This window comes from Copadichromis virginalis, linkage group LG6 (genome assembly GCF_057382275.1).
Source record: "Copadichromis virginalis isolate Kocher_CV1m ecotype Utaka linkage group LG6, C_Virginalis_male_GT1.1, whole genome shotgun sequence".
Lineage (NCBI taxonomy): Eukaryota > Metazoa > Chordata > Actinopteri > Cichliformes > Cichlidae > Copadichromis > Copadichromis virginalis.
In genome coordinates, this window is record NC_140623.1 from 34725498 (window position 1) to 34746257 (window position 20760).

The following is a 20760-nucleotide window of genomic DNA, read 5'->3' on the forward strand; positions in this document are numbered from 1 at the left end:
GTGATTTTAAACAAGAAACCAAAATCTTAATGTTGCATTTGCTGTGGTATTTCGTGGCATTTATTTAACTTGATTAAATCAACAAATTCATCTAAAAAATACCTATACAGTTTCATGTCTACAAAATCAATAGTAATGCATTACACTTCACTATACATTAGTTAGTATTCAGGTTTAATCAGGCCTTTCAAAGACTTGGCAATGGGTTCAGGATCACACCGATTAACCGCCTAACGTGAAAACATTTTGAATCAGTTTAACATGCTCCAAAGTTAGCGATTAGTCACATAGCAGATGTTTATCTCCTCACTTCAAACCTGAGGAAAGTACTCGTGAGCAGTTTTTTTTTCACAGGCTCGTTGCCATTACAAGGATGTCTTGCGGTAGCCCGTCCATCTGTACGAGTTTGAAGGAGCCCAGTTTGGAATAAAAGTCGAGCATCCTCCGATTGCTCTGCCTCAACTCACAAAAGGCTCCTCTGGACCCTAAAAGGAAAACAACAATGGTAACTTTGGAGTTTTGTAATAAAAGAAGCAGTAAAGGCTTTATGTGAAGTATTTCACAGATGCAAATATTCTGAGACTAACTTTATAATTAAGTATATATGGGGGTGTTAAAAGGAGACCATTATGCTTTTCCTTACTTTCTTCCATACATATACTGTTAGAATGGTGGATACACACAATCTTAGAAAGCATTTCAAATCATAAGGTCAGCATGTGTAAAAGTAACCCCTGTGAGCTAACAGCGTGGGCTTCAACCTGCTCAAAACACTGTTTCCTACAGTTTCTCTTTATGTTGGTGACTGCATGCATCCCTAGTATGGTCATCAAAGCCCCACCTATCTCCTGCTTAAACATTCTTTCTGAGTGGGGCAGCCAATCAGAAGAAAGCTGCCTTAAATTGAGGGTAGCTTTAAAGACAAGAGGAGCTAAATGTCTTATTTCATACAGGATGAACCTATACACAGCATAAGATTATTATGAACTGTGATTCATGCAAAGCCACTCTACTGGAACCCAAGAACAAACACGTGGAGTTGGAAAAGACCATAACTGGGCCCTTAAACAGCAAAGCAGCTTATATTATAAACATCTATAGATATAGAATGATATTGCTCTAAATGGAACAGCTCCCCCATGTGGTTAATTTTCTGCCTCATAAACCTCAACATGTGCAGTTAGATGAGCTTCATCCAGAATGATCAAGTTCACAGTGTGAAATCTCGACCTACCACTGCTCCTGATGGAGGACAACAGCTGACCAATCATGCGCTTGGCTGGAGAAGGATCAGTGACCCGAGGGAGCATTTCCAGAGCAATCACTGAGGGGAACTCTTCAAACACTGAACCACTTACTGCCCTCTGGAGTTTGGAAATAGAATACAGTCAAGTGACAGCATTTATGGTTATACTGCATTCTAGAAAAATTTTCACATCTTGCTTTGAATCACCTGGATCTTGGCTGCAGCTGGTTTGGCATCAGTGAGGGCCAGTGCATAACCACACAGCCCGAGGTCATCCTCCAGGATAAGACCACAGAGAGGGGAAGGAGAGATTTCACCTGCTGACAGGCTGCAATGCCCCAGGGGAAAAAAATAAGATGAAGAGGAAGATCACATTCACAGAAGAAAAAAGGTTTATCATCCCAAGTAATTTAAAGTGCATTTTAACAATATACCCGCTGTATATAAAAGATTGCTGTAGCCATCGTGACATCACTTGTTACTATCTTGGTGTTTTGAAAATAGACGTTCAAAGTGAGGGGCGGTTTTTCCTGAGAACTCGAGGAGTGATGCATGCTTCCTGCTTGTGCAACTTGTGAATCACGTGGACTTTTAATAACGAGGACCACAGTTTCCAAAAATCAACATGAGGAAAGTGGTTAGTGAGGTCACATCACTAACAGAGTAGCTAACTCTTACCTGTCACTGATAAGTGGAGACTGAGCCATCAGAGCAGAGTTGCCTTCTCCTGCTTTCTGCATCTCCCTAAAAATCCTCTCTACCTCTGGCTAGAAAGAAAAAGAAATACTCCATAACATCACTCCTGAATTTTAATCGAGAGAAAACTAAACCACTGATGATCAGCATCTTCACCTTGTCCTCAGGGCAGTAGGGTCGTATGCAGTAAACTGCTGTCATGGGAGGATGTCTGAACAGGTCTCTGTTTCCATGTCCTGGCAGCATCCTCTGTTGGTGCGGAAGAAAACACACACCAGAAACCCAAAGTTTAAAAATCAGGTGGATCTAGCATCACAAGGTGGTGCTTATATAGTATGCACTACAGATGGATGGTAACGTTAAACATGAAAACAATAAAATAAACGTTTGTGCACATAATCACTGTAGCCAGAAGCTCAGACATCAGATTGCTTTTGTTTTCACGGACATTTTTTTTTTTTTTTTAACTCTTGGACCTTGATGATGTCAAGGCACACAGCACTGGAGGCCCCGCCCACCTTTATGAAGGGCAGCCAATCAAATGAAAGCTGGCTTGAAGGGAGCGGATATAAAGCAGCTTGTTTGAGACAGTAGAAGAACCAAGGAGCTGCACCAAGGCTCAGTATAAGATAAAGATGCATTATTTTGAACTGTGAATAATGCAAAGCTACTCTAGTGGAGTGCAAAAATAAAATATGGAGCACAAAACATCAGCTGGAGACCTTGCCTTGTTACTGACTATTATCACTGCTGTGATTTTATATAACAACTCACTGCACTGCTTAGTTTACCTGGAATTCTCCAGACAGGCCTCCTCTGAAGCCCCAAGGTTCAGGATCATCGTTCAATAACTGGGCTGAGGGTTGGCTGTGGCCTCCTGTGGAAGGCAACACACAACAAAATATTAAAAGCTACAGTAAGCAGCTTCAGTTCACACTTTCACGCCTCATTTAACCAAAGCATAATCACTTCTCTTAAAAAGATAGAAGGATTAATCATTGAGCTGATAATCTAAATGCAGTTCCCTGCTGATTTTCATGGCTGCTGCAGTTTTTGTTTGGAAAAAAAGATGCTCACAAGCTCATCTCTTATTACAGGTAACAGTGGGAGCAGAAAATCACACAAACTGAATGAGATGCTCCAGCATTTCTTAGTTTCAGAATTCTTCAAAGAATTCAAGAAATATCTGTTTATATAGATGTAAATTTGAGTTTATTGTTGTTTATCAAGTGTTATTTTGTCCGTGTTGTGATATGGATATTTTGCTACTAAGGGGTCCGCAACGTCTTCATCTATAGAGCAGTCTTTCAGTGTTGGTTTGCAATATGAGTGGAATATATTCGTTTTCTCACCTAGTGTTTTCACGTAGGCTCGAGCCAGACCGACCCCACTCTTGATGTCACAGATGTAGTTGTACAGATCGTACAGGATGCTGCGGTTCGGGGCATTTGACAGGCGGTTGAACATCTGCACCACTGCCTCACACATGTTATCGAACTGCTGGGCTCTTGAGCACCACTCTGCTGTCTGAAAAAACAGAAAACAGCTGTAGGAGGACAACATGTAGAAAAATGATCTGCGTTTGCATATAAATATAAATACTACCTTGTCTGTCTCTGCAGCTGCTGCCTGACTTTGGTTTTTGAGCCAGTCCAGCTCCTGCAGCATGGTCCTGGCTGTGGTACCGTGTTCGTAGGGCAGGTAGAAGAGGTCTGACAGCAGCTTCAGGTCATCCAGGGTCAGAGGCTCAGCTGTGTACAATGGGTTCTCCCCGGGACCAGGAATGTAGGGGCTCTCACCCATGTCAGTCTGCATGGGCTCCTCTTCTGATGACTCTTTCTTCAGGCGAGGATGACAAGGGCCTGGAAGCACAGACATACCGTGTATTAAAGTGACAACCACCCATTCATGTCTTTTAATATCATTAAACCATATTTAATAAGACTCTACCTCCTGGTTGATCTGTGCTCATGAACTCCTCCAGCCAGTCAGTGAGGGCCAGATTCAGGGCTTTCTGTGGGCTGTAGCAAGGATCCTGCTCTTCATCACCTGGAGGTGAAGGTCAGAGAAAGTGAGACAATGTTTAAGCTCCGTGACCTCACAGACAGCATGGAGTGGATTCCAGCAAACACAACGACAACACTGACAGCATTTCCTGTCAAAACTGGAAAAATAAATCTGCACCATAAATAGATGTTGATGTTGCTTCCACAGACAACAGTGATTCGGGCGGGGTGGGCCTTATGAAGCAAAAAATACTATTCAAAATATTCCAAAAAGTGCATGTTTTTATTTTTAAATATGATGTCTGACTGTCATGGCGTGGTTGTTGGTGTCAGGCAGGCTGAAGTACTCTTTGCGGAAAAAAGGAAAAGAAAAAACCTTGTTGATGCCAGAGGAGAAAGGCCAGACTGTTGGCTTTGAGCACTCCTGAAAGCATCAGGAGCAGGTTGGGTTCACTATATTATGATTGCAAATTACTTTCTACACAGTCGCTGAATGCACTTGAGGGTAGTCCTGTAATGTTTTACCTTCTACAAAAGAAAAAAAATGCATTTGTTAAATCATGACTAACAGAAACTCACCCATCTCCACATCCCTCGGTGTTCCTTCGGCAGGTGCTTTACACCATGTCGCCAGAGTGTGAACGGCCACGAAGTTTGGGTAAAACTCACAATTGGGATTTGTGAGCACTCCTTTCAGTTTTGGGATCAGATCAGTGGGTCTATCCTTTTTGAAAAAAACAATAATATATAGACACCGGAGTCATACTGGTACATACACACAATCTAACACTGTTAAAATAAAGAAGAGAAAAAAATAACCTTATAGGGTCCAAGGAAAAGCCTTTGGGGATCATAATCATTGGCATGAATGTTGTCCCAGATGACTGGTGCCCTCTTCAGGACTGAGGATACCTCCTCTATGGATTCAACTGAGATTTTGTGGGATACTACTTTTGGACCTAAATAAATGAAAAAAAAAAAAAAAAAAAAAAGTAAAAACAAATGAATAATTAACCTTGGGGAAATTCAAGATCATGGAAACAGGTTCAGGCTCCGGCTGAGTGTAATCTTACCAGTCCACAGTACGTCAATGCCAGGCAGGAGCTTCTCTCCCACAGTGTTCAGGTACGAGGACTGGGTTACACTGGGCGTACAGAAGACAGCACAGTAATCTGAAGATAAAGAGTGACTCATTAAGAAACTGTTAGAATAATGTGTATTATTTTCTACCACAACGCTCCCTGTTTAACTGGACTGTAACTGGACTGGACTGTTTTGCTGTCTGACCTGTAGGACAGAAGAGGAAGACTTCGGGCTCTCCTAAGTGCATGTACACCTCGTTAGTGATGGCCACTTGAGCGTGGGCGAAGGAGCTGAAAGCCTGCTTGTCAGCTGGACACATCTCAGTCTCGATGTCGTCAAAGAGTAAAGAGAAAGACCTGCAGCCAAACTCCTTGACCTAAGGAACAAATGTAATTTCTGTCAGTGAACAGGGTCAAGTGAAAGTTAGCATCGCTTTGCTTACAGCCAAAGACATAAAAAAGGCTATTCCACCTAGAATTACACCAGCCTCTGTATAATTTTACTACCCCACTTTAAATGCATCCATTTTACTGCTAAGCGATGCGCTGTCCAAACCCTCGGAGAGCCACAAAGTGAGATACAACCAATTATAAATTATATTATATTTTTTCCTGCTGCACCCATCACCTCTGCTTCCAAAGTCCTACCTGATCTAGTTTCCTCTTCAGGGCAGCTACTTCTTTAGGGTTGGAGAAAGTAATGTCCAGACCGGGTGAGATTGCATAGACGAACTCGACGTCGTGCTGTTTCGCTGCTGATATCAGGCTCGTTAGTTGTTCTATGAAAAGAAAAGGGACAAAGAAGAAATGCTATTTGATGATGCAGTTCACAAATTCTGTTAATGATCCCTTTACTTCCCATCAATGAACAGATTTAAAACAAAGAGTTAAAGTGACATGGTTTAACCTTAGATTTAGCTGCTTTTGTGTCTGCGGGGAAACTTTACGAGCATATACAGGTGGGTCTGAAGTCCACTGACTTGATGAGGGGTCATCAAAAACATGATAATTTGAAAAAGGTTAAACATCAAATCGTCTTCACTGCACTTCAGATTGTAATGTTTTTGATAACATCCAGACAGTCGACCCAAAGACACTTTAAACACGTCTGAGGAGATAACAATGAGTCGTAAGGGGATGAGTTCGGAAGAGCTGACAACTGCAAAATGACCAAACTTTTATTATTTTATGTGTTTTAATTTACTTTTATTGTTTGGGGCTCAATTTATAACCAGTTTTGCACGACTATTGAATGAGGACTCAGATATGCACACGTAAATTTAAACACATAGTTTCAGTTCCATTGCAGTTAACTGGACGTTGCAAATTAGTAAGTTGTCTGAGGAGGAAATATAGTACAGATTTTTTATTTAAATGAGCATTTGTTAAGGTAGCGGACTATGCATGGAGGCACAACTGCTCTGCTAATAGATCAGGGAATTAGTCAGTGTTACTTTTAAAATTAAAGACAGGTGCAACTGAATTTCATCTGCTTCCAAGACCAGAAAGATTTTTGTGGTTTTGAATTATGAATGTGATACGGTGAGACTCACCCGCCTCCTCAGCAGCGTACAAGTCTCTCCAGTACATCCTGTGTTTGTAATCATCCTTGGGGGCGTACAGGTATGTGTTCAAACCCCACTTCTGTTCCCTGCAAAACCAAAATATTATGCCAGAGGTTAGAAATTCTCAGTGCAACATTTCTAAATGTTGGTGCGCATCCTGATCACAATAAAAGCTTCTAGTAATAACAGAAAATAACAAACGAAATTGCCAGTGTAAGAGAAACTGTGACAAAAGCAATGCAAATCACCTGCATGTCATTTCATTCATGCAAATGATTCAGCGCAACTACTTTTGGATATTTAAAAAATAAATAAATACATGAATATGAATACAGCTATATTACATATGTCAAAATCAGCAGCTGCTGTTATTACTTTCAGGAAGTGTGTTCATCATTTCCAGTTCTTCGCTTGGTGCCTAAGACCACATACCTCTTAAACAGTTCTGTTCTTTGCTCCATAGTCCACGGCCGCCCATAAAAGCCTGTAACAAGCAAAGGTCGACTTACACTTCAAAACGCGTCATCTTACCAAAAGTGATCAATGCATGATTGATTAATCAGATGCATTTTAAAGCGGGCAGCTGGAAGCATTCAAGAACCTGTAATCTAGCGGAGCCGCGGTGTTTGGGCCCCTGATTCCGGGTCTGCTCACCTTCTACTACGCCGCTGATGAAGCGCCCAGTCCCGGTGACGGGCTGTCGCTTGGTACTGTCCGGTTTCGACATGTTTTCCTGTAATATTCAGTCTCTTCCTGCTTTTTGACTTTAACAGTGCTCAGTCTGCAGCCCCAGCTGTGACACGGCGATACTGACAGTCATGCTTCTGCACGCCAACCTTTGAATTGATTCGCATTTATTGCACCTTATTCTCACGCCTGCGCAGTAACAGTCGGGTTAAACACCTGCAGCATTGCGCAACATCGCGCTAACGCCAATAAATGTCCAAACCTGTAAATGGTCGAAACAGAATCGCAGCTATTGTTTGGTGCGGATAACTGAAGTTCAGCTCATATTCAGACGCATGTGTCTGACTACCGGGTGGACGTCTTAAAGGGACAGTGTGCCCACAACTTAAAGGGACAACACACCAAAAAAAAAAAAAAAAACACGCAGGATGCCACAGGAGTTCAGTATCTTCTACTAACTTTTACAGTTTTAATTTCAACATACCCGGTAGTTTGTTAAGTTAGTTTCGAGAGGGTTTTTTTTTTGCTTCGTTTTAGTTTTTATTCTTTAAAATTTTTTATTTTATAGCTTAGGTTTTATTAGATTTAGTCTTCTTAATTATAGAAATATGTAACAAGCAACCTTATTAAGTACACCTGTCCAGCAGCTGCTTGTAAAGGTGGGTGAATCGATCCAAGCATCTATACCAAAGCTGGTCTTGGTGTCTAACGTGACAGGATCGATATTTTGTTTTTATCTTTGAAGTTCAGCATGTAGCCCACTAAAGAGTTTTAAATAAACGGTTTTACTCTTCTTCTTCTTCTTCTTCTTTTTTTTTAAAATGAAAAACATCTAACTCAAGATCTGAACAACGTCTGAAACTTTCTGTGTTGATTGTCACATCTATTTTATTTACAGCCTATAAGACATTTACAGATTGACCCAAAGTGATTTAGAGAAAGGCACATTTATATTCCAGGTAAAGCGGAAAGAGTGAAAGGTGTGGTTTTTGTATTAATCAATAATTATTGTGGATAGTAAAAATCACCTACCCTTAATATGTGTTCAGAATTTGCACATTAGTGATCCCATAAATCATGACACAATGCTGGCACATTGATAAGCTGCGTTTATAGATTAAAAGTATCTGTATCGGTACCGCTATTGGTAGTACTGGCCCTGTATTTACTTGGTATCAGATTGATACCAAAATTTGTAGTATTCCACAGCAGTTTATGTAAATAGCCAATCACACTGCAGAAAATCAATGCATTTAGGCCTCTAGACACGATCAAGGCAACCCTCTGAAGTTCAGACTGAGCAACAGTTCAAACATGGCTGGTTGTGCCAGAAGTGCTGGTAATTTTCCCGCACAAACGCCTGGAGGGTTTAGAGGGATGCTCTCTTGGTGAAAATGCCTTGTTGATGGAAAAGTCAGCGGAGGATGGCCAAAAATAACCATTTGTTACAACCAAGGTATGCAGAAGAGCATCTGTGAACAGACAACCTGTTGAACTTAGGTGGGCTACAGCAGCAGAAGACCACGGCAGTGCCACTCCTGTCAACTCAAAGAACAGGAAACCGAAGCTACAGTTTGTAGGGAAACACAAAAATGGGAAAATGGAAGACTGAGAAAATGTTACCTGATCTGATGAGTCTCACTTTCTGCTGTAACCTTCAGATGGTAGCGTCAGAATTTGGCATGAAAGCAGCAAGTCTTGTATCAATGGCAGGATGGATCCAATGGCCTTATATCACACTCCCTTATCTTTTCTGAGGCACAAATTGCAGTTCTTCTTGGTAGTTAATTACTGAAATAAACTGTCTAGATCTTTGCATATAAATCAGCAAACTCTTAGGAGATCGCCCAAAGAACTCCCACTCCCTCTCCTGAGTGTGTGGTTTTGCGAATGCATCATCAGGCTAATTTTACTTTTGTCCACAAAATTGCTGGCCCTAGTTTTTTGAAGCCAGGAGAGGATTTTGTGGCGTCGGAAACTAAGTCTAATCCTAAGTACTGTGATGATGTTAAGATATGTGAACAGTCTATAACAGTAAAAACACCTTCGGGAGCTCAAAATCTCAATATATCAAGTCTCCACAGATAATTGGTGCTTTCTAGTGATTCTAAATGTAGATTTTTTTTTAATATGCCAGCAATTTAACTAGAGGTGCAGTCACTATCAGTAACTGCAGTCCAGAATCACAGGTTTGAATCAGAGGTTTTTTAAGGACTTTTTTAAAATGGGGTCACTGCATAGACCAAAAGAATCACTTGTGTGGGCCCACGGGAAATTATTTTTATCAGAAATAAATTTCACACTTGATGACAATCACTTGAAAATTCAACAGGTTATGATTTTAATTGTCAACCAACAATTAAGGAGACCCCCCTGAAAAACATAGCAGCCAGATTAATGCACAAGATGAAACTGAGGTAATGCAGTGTGGTTACAGCCATAAACATTGTTTATTCTATGTAAAGAGCAATATATCACACCCTTTATTTCAAGCTCACCAATGGAAAGTAAAGCAGTGGAGCAAACCACTGTCTGCCACAATTATCTGGATCTGGTTCAACATCAATATGATGTCACCAAATTTTTCTTGTTTAAGTTTGGTATATGTTTGTGAAGATATAATCCTAAATGTCTAATAAACTACTAGAACAGATCCAAATGTGGACCTACTGGAAAAGTGAACCCCTTCTACATTAGTCCAAGCCCTCAAAAACGTTCATTTAAATCAGTCCGGAACAGCAAAGAAACACACAAATCAACACAATAACAAAAGCTCCTTGTCAGAGGTAAATATCTACATGAAAATATCTAATCACTCAAATTAACCCAAGTAAACAGAAAAACAATAAATTGCCTTTTTTCCCTATACAAACTTTTCTCAGTGCTCTGGAATGCCATAAAAACCTTGTCTCACATCAAGTGCTACATGTCAACTTTGCACACGATTAACTGCATGCATACAAGTGCTACATGTTTGTACATATAAACTGTACACATAAAAACCTTCATGCATTTACAATATAGTTTAGCAAAACATGAAAACTTATAACAAATTTTTCCCATGCCAGTATAAGCACAATGCTCTGTTTGTGGAAAAACCCCCAAAGCAAACGCTTCCATCTTTTCTTCCAGGCTTGTGCTGCCGTTCGTCCTCTCGGCTCTGCTACGTCTTTAATCCTCTCTGAGCCTGCTTCAGCAACGAATCAAAGTCGAGGTCCTCAAACTTGGTCCTGGAAGGAGACGCTTCTGCGTCTCTGTTTGCATCTGAGAAAGAGAGGGATGTGCACATGTTCACTGCTGTGTTCAACAAGGTGATGAGGGTGTCCGCGATGTGTATTACAATATAGTGTGAGAGCACTGTAGCAAATACAGCTTTTGTGAAGCTTCAAAATTTCAGTTTATGATAACACTGTTGCACTGTAACTCTTGACCAGCAGTGACACTGGCCCTTAATCCAAGTGCTTCATCTGTCTGCGGAGGCTGCGTGATAACCCACTCTGCCCTCCTTCCCTCTCAGCCTGTCTGTGTGGCCATTCTTTTCTATGAGCACTGGAGAGGATGTGTGCCTTATTTTCAATCAGCAGCACCTGGGCCCAGAGCGCCGGTGCTCTACAAAAGTCAATAGGGATTAGTTGCTGGGTGGCTCTCCTCCCTGAAGCCTGGAATGTTTATTTTAAACCAAACAGCCCTTCTAAGAAATACTAGAGCTGCTTAAAAAGAGCAACAAGCCCGTTTACTGGACCTGTGTGGATTCAGATACAGATGCACCTTCACGAGGTGCCTCGGGCACAAAAAGTTAGAAAATCACTCACCTAATCAATTTATAACTTACACTAGTTACACCATCATCATCATCATTCATCTTTCTGATTAAGGTTTTCAGCTGTACACAGTGGTGCTGTTGGAGTGCTCTATTCTCACAGAAGTGAGTGGACTGTCATGATAGACTCGAATCAAACATGCTAGTCCTGCTGGGAAGTCATGAGGTGTTTTAGCAGTTGGTTTCTGTTTGTAATGAAACAGATTAAATGTGCACAATTATCATATATGACACCAATTTTAATTCCCAACCAAAAGAGATGACCCACACTGTACAGGTTGGGACACCTCTGGGGTGGCATCTTTGGCTCTGCAATTAAAGAGCATAAACAACAGTTGACTGTGTTGGGTATAAACCCCCTTTTTCCTGTGCTGAACGAGTACTGTGGTTTCTTTCTTTTTTTTAAATGCCTGAGAGCAACTTTCAATTTTAATCTGTTGGATTTAGTCACAATGTCACATCTCTACAACTTCAATTATTTTTTTTGGTTGTCTGGCTACATTTAATATGATTTCATTCAACTTCTTTTTTTCCTTTATTCTGGTAGAATAAACCAAGCGTGTTTCAGCCTGTCCATTCTCACACAGCTATTATAAGGCCGGGCTTTTATTCCCTTGCGGACGCCACAGATGAGTAGTTGTTCTTATTATATTTGTAGACCTTAGCTTGAAGCCTGCATGTGCTGCTGGTGCTCTTATACTGTGCAGAATACACAGTATACTGTCTGTACAGTCATAACAAATTGAAGGATACAGCATGTGTAGGTTCACCTGCCGTTTCATAACACAGTAGTTTTTAGGGCAATTTTTTTTTAGTCTTTTCCAGATAAATTTTTTGTTTTTTATCGATTTGTCCGGTAACTCTCTCCTTTCACTATAGTGTAGTGTTTGTCTTGGCTGTTGGTGTTAGACCTACCAAGATCCGTGTAGTTTGTATTACAAAACTGCCGTCTTCCACCAAAGCAGATGTCAAAGGGCAGCTCATCAGGTTGCCGTAGTTTCCCACCATTATCGATGGCTGCGAAAGCATCTTCCATGTTGTAGAAAGTAACGAAGGCATAGTGGTCACTGTGGGAACCAAAGATGTTGAGTTTAATGGTGACCCATTTCACTGTAAAGCCAATAAAAAACGTGTTAAACTGTAATGGTGCATGCTTACCCCCTATCTCTGAAGTGAAGTGACACACACTCCACCTCTCCAAACTGAGAGAAGCGTTCTCTCAGTTCATCGTGAGTCATGGACCTGCGGATGCGGCCGACGTACACCACCCGGCGCTCGTCCTGTGTGAAAGAATTAAATGCGATATAGTTACCGCCCACTGGAAAAGCAAAAAAAAATATCAGTACGTCAGATGAGTTTTACTCACTATGGCTTTCAGTTTCTGAATCCTTATCTCATGCTCTCTCCTGAGCTTCCTGGACTCTCTGCTGCTGCTGCACGGACGAAGAAAATGGAGAGTGAGATTTTGCTCCCACTGAATGTGTCAGTTATCGCATAAAATCAGGGGCAACGACAAGTCAGTGCGATTGTTCTTTATGTCAAAAGTTCGCACTAGTTCTCTAGCAGTTAGCAACAATTGCACTGTATCTGAACTGGATGGTTACAGCTCATCAACAATATTCACTGACCTGCAAAAGTCTCTCCACCGCTTACAGCATATTTGTGGAGATGGCGACCGAGACCGGGATGTGGACCGGGACCAAGATCTGGACCGTGATCTGCTGTATCTTGGTGTACAGCACCCTGACCTGTACCGCCGAGGAGGGGATCGGGACATGGAGCAAGAGGGGGACGATGAACACGAGCTGCTCTCTGAACGCTTGCGATGGAGCCTGCAAGATAGACATATTGTAGCCACAAAAGGCAAAAGCTCAGGCTGAACGTGAATGATAGAAGATGAGTACCTTAATCTTTTTGGAGAGCGAGATGAAGAGCTGGATGAGGAAGAAGAAGAGGAGGACCGGGAGCTGGAGCTTGAATCGGACCGTGGTGATCTTCTCCTGTATCTCCTCTTCTCTCTGCCTCTGACAGGAGGGCTGGGTGGAGGTGTCGGGAAGGTGCATGGAGCGGTCTTGTCTTCACTCCTCCCACGATCTTCTTTGGCAGCACAGTCTGCAAACTGCAGAGCTCTGTCTGTGGTCTCTGATCTGGCCCTGGGCTGATTGAACTGATGCTGCAGCACTGACTGTGTTTTAACAGTTGTAATCTGGTTCTTCTCTTCACCTGCAGCTTGCGAGCCCTGGGTCATCACATGGTGCTCATTTGTGGTTTGAGAAGCATCCTTGAGTAAACGGGGCTTAGCTCTGCTACGCTGAGAAGCATTTACAGGAGAATGATCTACAGAACCGCAGTAATCGTGATCGGCAGATACGTGCACAAATATGTGGGAAGAAGCAAGAGCTGCAGCTGACTCTGACTGAGTTGTGTGAGTCTTCCTGGACGGCAGAGGACGGGGGTCAATTATCTGAATAGCCTTGGATGGAGGATTTTTCCGTCTTGCAGGCTGCTTAGTGCTCAGAATGATTTCAGTGCTGAGGGGCTCAGGGATATCCACAGCCTCCAACACTTGGAGTTTCTGACTTTCTGCAGTGCTTAAAGATTCAAGTGGTCCCACAGAGGACATCGCCGTTAATGAAGCAGCACGGAGAAGCGCGGGCTCGTTCTCACAAACTCTCTCTTCTTTAGCTGGAGGAGGAAAAATAAAAAGAGGTTATGTATCGCAGGACGTGAGCCTCCATAGTACACCGCTGCTAGTAATCTGACAAAATTCACCTTGTGTTTCCTCAAACTGCTCCAACAAGCTGGTCAGATCAGTCGCTTCAATTCCTGATGAAAGAAAGAACAAACGTGAAAAGATCGCTTTGGAAGATGCTCGCCTTTAGTTCTCCCACACTCCTATCATCATCACATTTAACTCAAAATAATAACAACACCATGTAAGCTCAAAATCCTTGGGCTTTCTTATTAATATGTTCTATGAGAAAACAGTAAAAATGAAGACTGAATCTTCTAGTATGCAGAGTTTTTTGGACAGCCTTTAACTTTGCATGCGTCTCCTGTCTGCACACCTGTCTCCACGTCATCGTCCCACACAAGTTTTACCAGTTTTTCCTGGTAGTTCGCAACATGTTCCTTTCCTGCTTTTGTTGTGGAAAGCAAACAGCTTATAAGTGCTCTACTGCCGCACTGTGGTGATCGCAACATAGTATATACTAGCAAAAAAAAAGAGAAAGTATGCTTCCTGGCACAAAACATAAAAAATAGCTGTTGTTTTAAATCAGGCATATTTTGCCTTTGAAAATGTTTTCCCCAGATTCCAGTCTTTAAGTCGAGCTAACTGGCTGCTTCTACATTTATTTCACAGTCAATCAACTTCTGTATATTTCCTAAAATGTGAAACTACTCCTTTGTGTTTACCTGAGTCAGCTGTTGCTCCCTGCACTCTGCACCTGGATTGAGGAGGTGGTGGTTCCTCGGGAGGACTCATACTGTGGGTTAGGACCTCGGTTACTGCTCCAGAATCTATGTGAGTGAGGGGCTGACTGAAATGTGGGCTGACAGAGGAACATTTTACTGGTCTCTGTGCGTCAGGACTCGGTGCCTGTGGAGTTTCTGGTAAGCGCTGGGGTCCTTTGGGTGGGCTCAGACTGCATTTTTGAATGTGTGATTTTATGCCCTGTGAGTTTTCTTGTTCCTGAGAGATATAGGAATCATCTGCTATTTCACTAAATGCTGTCTTCGTATCCTGAAGTGGTGCAATGCTCTCTTGGCTATAATCTTTGATTAGAGGTGACACCTGGGGATTTAGCTCTGAGGAACATGTCTGTCTCTGAAGAGGTGCAGCTGAGGATTCAGTGTGGAGTTCTTGAGGCTGTCTGTTGCTCTGCAGGCTTGAATCCCTGGACAGAAACTCCACTTTAGGTGCTGATGAAGAGTTGGAAGTGGATGGTGATGCTGCCTGAAGAACTGGCAGGGAAAGGAGGACAGGATTTGGGGGGTCACTACTAAGTATTGTTGGCTTCTTCACTGGACTTTTCTGGCTTTCATGAAGAATGTCCGGCAGTGGACTGGCAGGCGAGAGGACTTTGGATTCAGTCCTTTGGTGATTTAGTCTGCTGTGATTTACATAAGTGGAAGATTTGGCTTCTGAGGAGTGAAGCTTGCGTGGTGAAGAGGCAAGATGGGATGACTTGAAATCAGGTTTACGGGGGTCTGGGTAGTGATGCGGCATCTTAGGTTTGCAGCCGTTTTGTTTCTGCAAACAGAGGATGGGGGTCAGCTCCTTAGGGGGCTCAGGAACAGAGGGCCACTTGGTAGTGTAGTTCCCCTGTTTCTCTACCAGGGGTTGTCTCTTCTGGCGCAGCTGTCTGTACTGTTGGAGGCTGAGTGATCTGGCCTTTGTCTGAGCTTTAGGCTGCTGGTCCTCAGTTTTGTTATAATTTACCTCCGAGGACGTTGCTGAGGCTTCAATTGCTGGATTTTCAAGTGTGTTTGTGCTGTTCAGTGGAAGTGACTCACTTTCACTAGTATGGCAATTTGTGGGATCGCTCTCATTTAATCCATTTTCCGATTCATCCAATGAAGCCACTCGAACGGGGCCAAAGCTCACTCTTTTCTTCCCTTTGGATGGGGGTGATCTGGAGTTTCCATTCAACAGCACGCTCTTCAGGACTTGCCCGCTATCTCTTCTTTCATCTACCTCATCTCGTATCTTGGTCTCTCTTACAGGCGCCTCGTCATCAGATACTACATTTATCTCTTCATCACTGTCTCCAGTTGGTCTTTCGTACTTCCACACCTCTTCCTGGGAGAATATGGTGGGATGTGTCCTCGGCTGATCCCCTTCCTCCACACGAAGCTTCAGACAGTAGGGATGCATGAGCTTCACCAGGCTGACGAGAGAAGTCGAGGTAAAAACCTCGACTTCGGCATCTGCCTTTTTATTTTTGGGATGAAACATCTGGCCTTGTAGCTTAAACATCTGTGACAGACCGCTTTTCTCTAGTTTGCCCCCCTCGCCTTTCTCCCCATCACTCTGAGTTGTGGATGCTGTAGTTGGTGTTTTAGATCTTGGTCTAAGTCTCTGAGCAAACGATGATCCCTATTAAAAATGAGAGAGAGGGGTCTCAAGATCTCATACTGCATCTGCTGCGAGTAACATGTCACTTCCTTCCTACCTAAACACAAGTTACCATGGTGATCTAAAAGAGCTGAAGTTGTGACATAGAAAAATCTTTATTTTATTTACAGACACCTGACTAACACACTAATCCTGCTTTGTAAATTTCCACATTAGCTGATCATCATTAGCTTCATGATGAAACAGTCGAAACGCTTCTCCTACTTCTCTGATTACTAGAACAGACTGTGGACAATACAAGTAATTCTTCATTCTAGTTTCTACTCACCACGGTGTTGTCCCTGTACTCTGCCTGGCTGAGGAACTTGGTGTCTGGCAGGGTGTCGAAAGGAGACAGAGTCCTGCCGTCATCCTCCACACAATCCAGCATCTCAGTCAGGGCGGACAGCAGGCGCTCGCTTTCTTCCTCAGCTCTGCTCTTGCACTGAAGCGAGAACGCCAAATCAAAATACATACACAGCCAGTGTGACTGAGTGAAATCATTTAGATGAATCTGCTTTGACTCTGACCTCCGATGCAACAGTGGAGTCTTCCAAGATGGCCAGGATGGAGTGATCCACACAGGACTGTGTGTCCATGTCCACGCCTTCCACACCTGCCCTGCTCAGGACTGGCTGTAAACACAGGCATGACACTTCAATGTCCATGTTATACTGATTTGCATGCACACACATTAGTATATTTACACCTCCTGCTTAATAAAAAACAAAAACCCCAAAACACTCATTTCCCTGGGTGTGACCAAAAGATCAGGAAGCATGACTCTAACTCCAGAGCAAAAACAGGAAGTCCCAGTTCTGACAAAAGTTCAAAAAACTGTGATCAGATCTGATACTTGACTCATGTTTAAAAAGCGAGTACTTGTCTATCACACATAAACCCATACTGACTTACGTATCGTCCTAAATGAAATGCTGTTATTACAGAACATGATAGTTTGATTGCTTACTGCACTCAGCACTATCTGAAGCATTAGAGCAGCTGAATGGTGGAGCAGCTAAGTTGTTTATTAGTTTGTGGAATACAGCGGTTGTGACTAAAATATTAAGACTGTCCATAATGTTGTCCATTTCAGGGTTTAACATAATCAACATCTCAATGACTGTGGGCCAGTAAAAAAAAGGGCATCACATGGACAATAGTAATGGACCACATCTCTTAATCTTCAGGTGTGTTCAGTCCTTCTGCCAAAGGTGCAGAAAATCAAGTATCTAGTGAAACATTTACAAACATTCGCGAAGAACAGTTTGCTGTAAAGAGCTTGATGAATTTGAGTGAGCTGCTGTAATAGGATGCAAACCTTTAACAACTCAGTTTGCGACATTTCTTCTCTCCTAGATTTTCCACAATCAACTGTAAATGGTATTACTGCAGAGTAGAAGCATTTAGAAACTTAGCTCAGCCACGTAGTGTCAGACCACGTAAAGTTACAGAGCGGGTCGCTGAGGTGCACAGGGCACAAAAGTCTCACTGCTCTGCTGACTCAGTAACTCCACAGGACCAAACCTCCTCTGGCATTAACATCAGCACCAAAACGGTCCACCAGCAGCTTTTTCTTACATCATTATTCACAAAATATTTTTTTCTAAACTGCGTCTTTGGATAGCTTAAACATAAATGAAGCCATCCTTAACCACTCCCACCCACCATCTCATTACTATACAACGAATAACTCAATCAAGAAGCTGGTGAAAGGAAAGGTGCCTGTGTTACGTTGGATACTGGGTCTAATAATTTGACCTAAGAAACCCTATAAAATACTATTTATTTTTTAAAGATTTAAATCTGTGACAGCACACTTATAACTCACTGGGAAGCAGGAGTGCGCATCTTTGTTTTAATAGTATTTCATGTTATTAACAAACTTTGCCTATTTTTTGTGGCCGCTGTTTAAAAGACCCCTGCAACTTTTTTAGGCTCTAAATGTGATTATGTGGCTCATGCTATTAAATCAAGAACTGTGTGGGGTATTTAATCGATATACTATAACTAAACACAAAGAGGAGCAGACACTCAGTCAGACAGCAAAGGATTTCTCTTAAAGGAAAGAACAGGAAAGTGAAACCTCAGTTTTTAAGATCAAGTTGTGATGAATGAGTAGGAAGCCGGCTACGGCCCTAGAGGCGGGTGTAACATCTGTACAGCACCTCTGGGAAGTGAAGCAGCTCTCATTTCCTGCACTCCTCTAACCAAGCATTTGCTTGACAGGGCAGCGGTTCATTTCAGTGCCTGGAAATATGTTAAAATTAGGCTTCCGGCAGTCAAGCAAGGACAGCAGCTGGGGGATAGTTGAGGGAAATAAAGCAGCGTGGGTCGTACGGAGGGCGATGCCTTATCTGAACATCTTGTACCTTCGCGGGAACTCACCGGCTTCCCTCCGTTTAAACGTCCAAACTAATAAACATCAAACTAGACACGAACAGCCTCATTAACTAGCTTGTCATTTAGCATTTCCCGCATCCAAACCGTCCAAATGACAGGCGGATCGATCCGCTCCCTGATCACTACCTGAGTAGTACTACGAGCTCGTTTCAGCCACGTGTCGTTATTCGCGCATGTGGCCTCGAGAGCAGGGGATACACGCCCGACTAATGCACCGAAACCCGCCACTATGCGGTCTATTTTATGACCGATGAGCTAAAGTGAGGAAACCGGTACCTCGTTGGGGGTGTTGCTGGCTATAAAGTCGCTGTTGCCGGCATTTACTTCCCCGTCTTTCCCCCTCCACCGCGCCGCCATCTTGCCTCTCCACATGGTCCGCTGGCAGGCCGGAGGGAGACACGTGGTCACCGGTTGGAAGCGCGCGAAAAGCACTGATCTGAGATCGGATTTAACTACGTTAATCAGAGCGAGGACGCGAGTAGAAATCAGATCCCAGGTCAGCTGTCTGCTCGTCACGTTTCTCATTGATTATTAATTAGTTTTAGCTTAAAAAATAGTTTTAGTGACCCACAAAGCGAGACGAATTAGGGACAAATAAAGGAAGCGGGTTTTGACAATGAAAGGTAAAATAAAAGGCAGCTTATTAAAGGAATCGTTTTTCTTTTCTTTTTACAGGATCGTATTCAGAAGCACTTAAATGTTTCTGGACTGCTTTCATTCCACCCAAATTATAATCAATTCAAACAAATAAGTAAAAAATTAACTTATTAAAAGTTGATTCTTGTTACAGGTTTAAATTTTTCATTCATTAGTTATTGCTCAAAGAGACACCTTGTGGCGGAAGAGTCTTGTTACAGATGTTATGTACAAATATAGATATAAGCGATAAAAAATGTGAACTCTCTATAAAAAAAAAGTTATAAAACCAATACACTCAAAGTGAAATGTTAAATTAAAATTAATTATTCTAATATGAATATAAGTGAAAATGGTCCAGGTAGGAGTGATTTCCTGTTCCAATGATAAAATATACCTGATCCACATCAGTATCTATCTAGTGAAGTATCTAGCAAAGTGAAAGCACTATTCAGGATTTCTGGCTCTTTAACTGATACCTTTCTTCTTCTTAATTTGTTCCCTAGGTTTTGCATTAAGATTTCATGAGGTACCCTACCACTGCTGTAAGAAGACCCACCCTCACAGCCTCCATAGTCTGGCCTCGCTGCTCTTCTTGCTCCCTGCTGGCTCTGGAGAAAAGATCTCACTTTGTGCAGAGAAGGACACATGCCACACAAATATGTATAATTTATAAAGTAGCATTTTAGCAAAATAAAGGCAGAAACAGTCAGATACAGCTCAGGCTGCCTGACATTTGTTTGAATCTGTTTTATGGCATGAAGCTTTGATGGAGAGAGCACTAATGGTGTAAGTGGGAGTTATCTTCTAGTGCTTTATTATCGCTGGTGTTATAATTGCTGAGAGTGTGGTAAAAATATCAGTGCAAATGTTCGGCATCAGCGGCTTCATAAAATGTTAGATACCATAATAAGCTACATTAAAACTCAGTCCTTGAAATGGTGACTGTAACCTCCTGGTTTCTGCCCCATCTACAAAACAGGCTAACTGATTGTGCGCATGTTCAGACATCACAATGTTTGCTTTGCCAGTACTTTTCCGTTAGAGATTAACAACGGTTTTACTAACTTGTTTAACTTGAAATGGGACCTTTGTGAGGTCCAGTTTTTCCAGTTTAGTCTTCACGTGGACTCGAGGCCACAGAAAGCTTTAAATGAGTTTGATTGATTGTATTTATTGCTTGTTACTCATACAGTTCGGTGTGATTGATGCTTTGTTTCGTTTCTTTCCTCTTCATCTTGTGCAGCTCCACATCATGTTAAGTCATATATGAGAAATTGTTATTATACATCTGAGTAATAAATACAACTGCTCAAATCAGTATTTTCAGCTGTGGTTGATTACATTTGCATATTCAGTACATCAACTATGTGCTTTCCTCTTGTTTCCTTTTCTGTTTACTGTTACACTTTGTTTCTATTTGATTATGAAGTTGAGCCAATCATCGCTCAATCATTTCTGCAGGAGCTGAAGAGTTTGCTTGGTTTTGTCTGTTTGTTG

At 42.2% G+C, this 20760-nt stretch overlaps 2 protein-coding genes across 2 annotated transcripts; both read right to left on the bottom strand.

Annotated features, from left to right (window-relative positions):
• Nucleotides 1-32: 32 nt before the first annotated feature.
• ogal (O-GlcNAcase like) lies at nt 33-7644 on the bottom strand. The gene is made up of 17 exons (XM_085460112.1): nt 7250-7644; nt 7028-7079; nt 6584-6681; nt 5679-5809; nt 5236-5407; nt 5022-5120; nt 4768-4907; nt 4528-4672; nt 3893-3991; nt 3548-3804; nt 3295-3469; nt 2734-2819; nt 2099-2191; nt 1925-2013; nt 1454-1574; nt 1235-1364; nt 33-485 (listed from the first exon to the last, which is right to left on the bottom strand). The coding sequence occupies exons 1-17, from the start codon at nt 7320-7322 to the stop codon at nt 349-351; spliced, it is 2097 nt and encodes a 698-aa protein (XP_085316238.1). The 5' UTR covers nt 7323-7644; the 3' UTR covers nt 33-348.
• A 1955-nt stretch (nt 7645-9599) lies between these two features.
• LOC146708298 (uncharacterized) lies at nt 9600-19021 on the bottom strand. The gene is made up of 11 exons (XM_085460119.1): nt 18901-19021; nt 16752-16856; nt 16511-16666; nt 14520-16203; nt 13875-13928; nt 13007-13787; nt 12731-12934; nt 12469-12535; nt 12261-12382; nt 12018-12169; nt 9600-10546 (listed from the first exon to the last, which is right to left on the bottom strand). The coding sequence occupies exons 1-11, from the start codon at nt 18994-18996 to the stop codon at nt 10446-10448; spliced, it is 3522 nt and encodes a 1173-aa protein (XP_085316245.1). The 5' UTR covers nt 18997-19021; the 3' UTR covers nt 9600-10445.
• Between the last annotated feature and the right edge of the window lie 1739 nt (nt 19022-20760).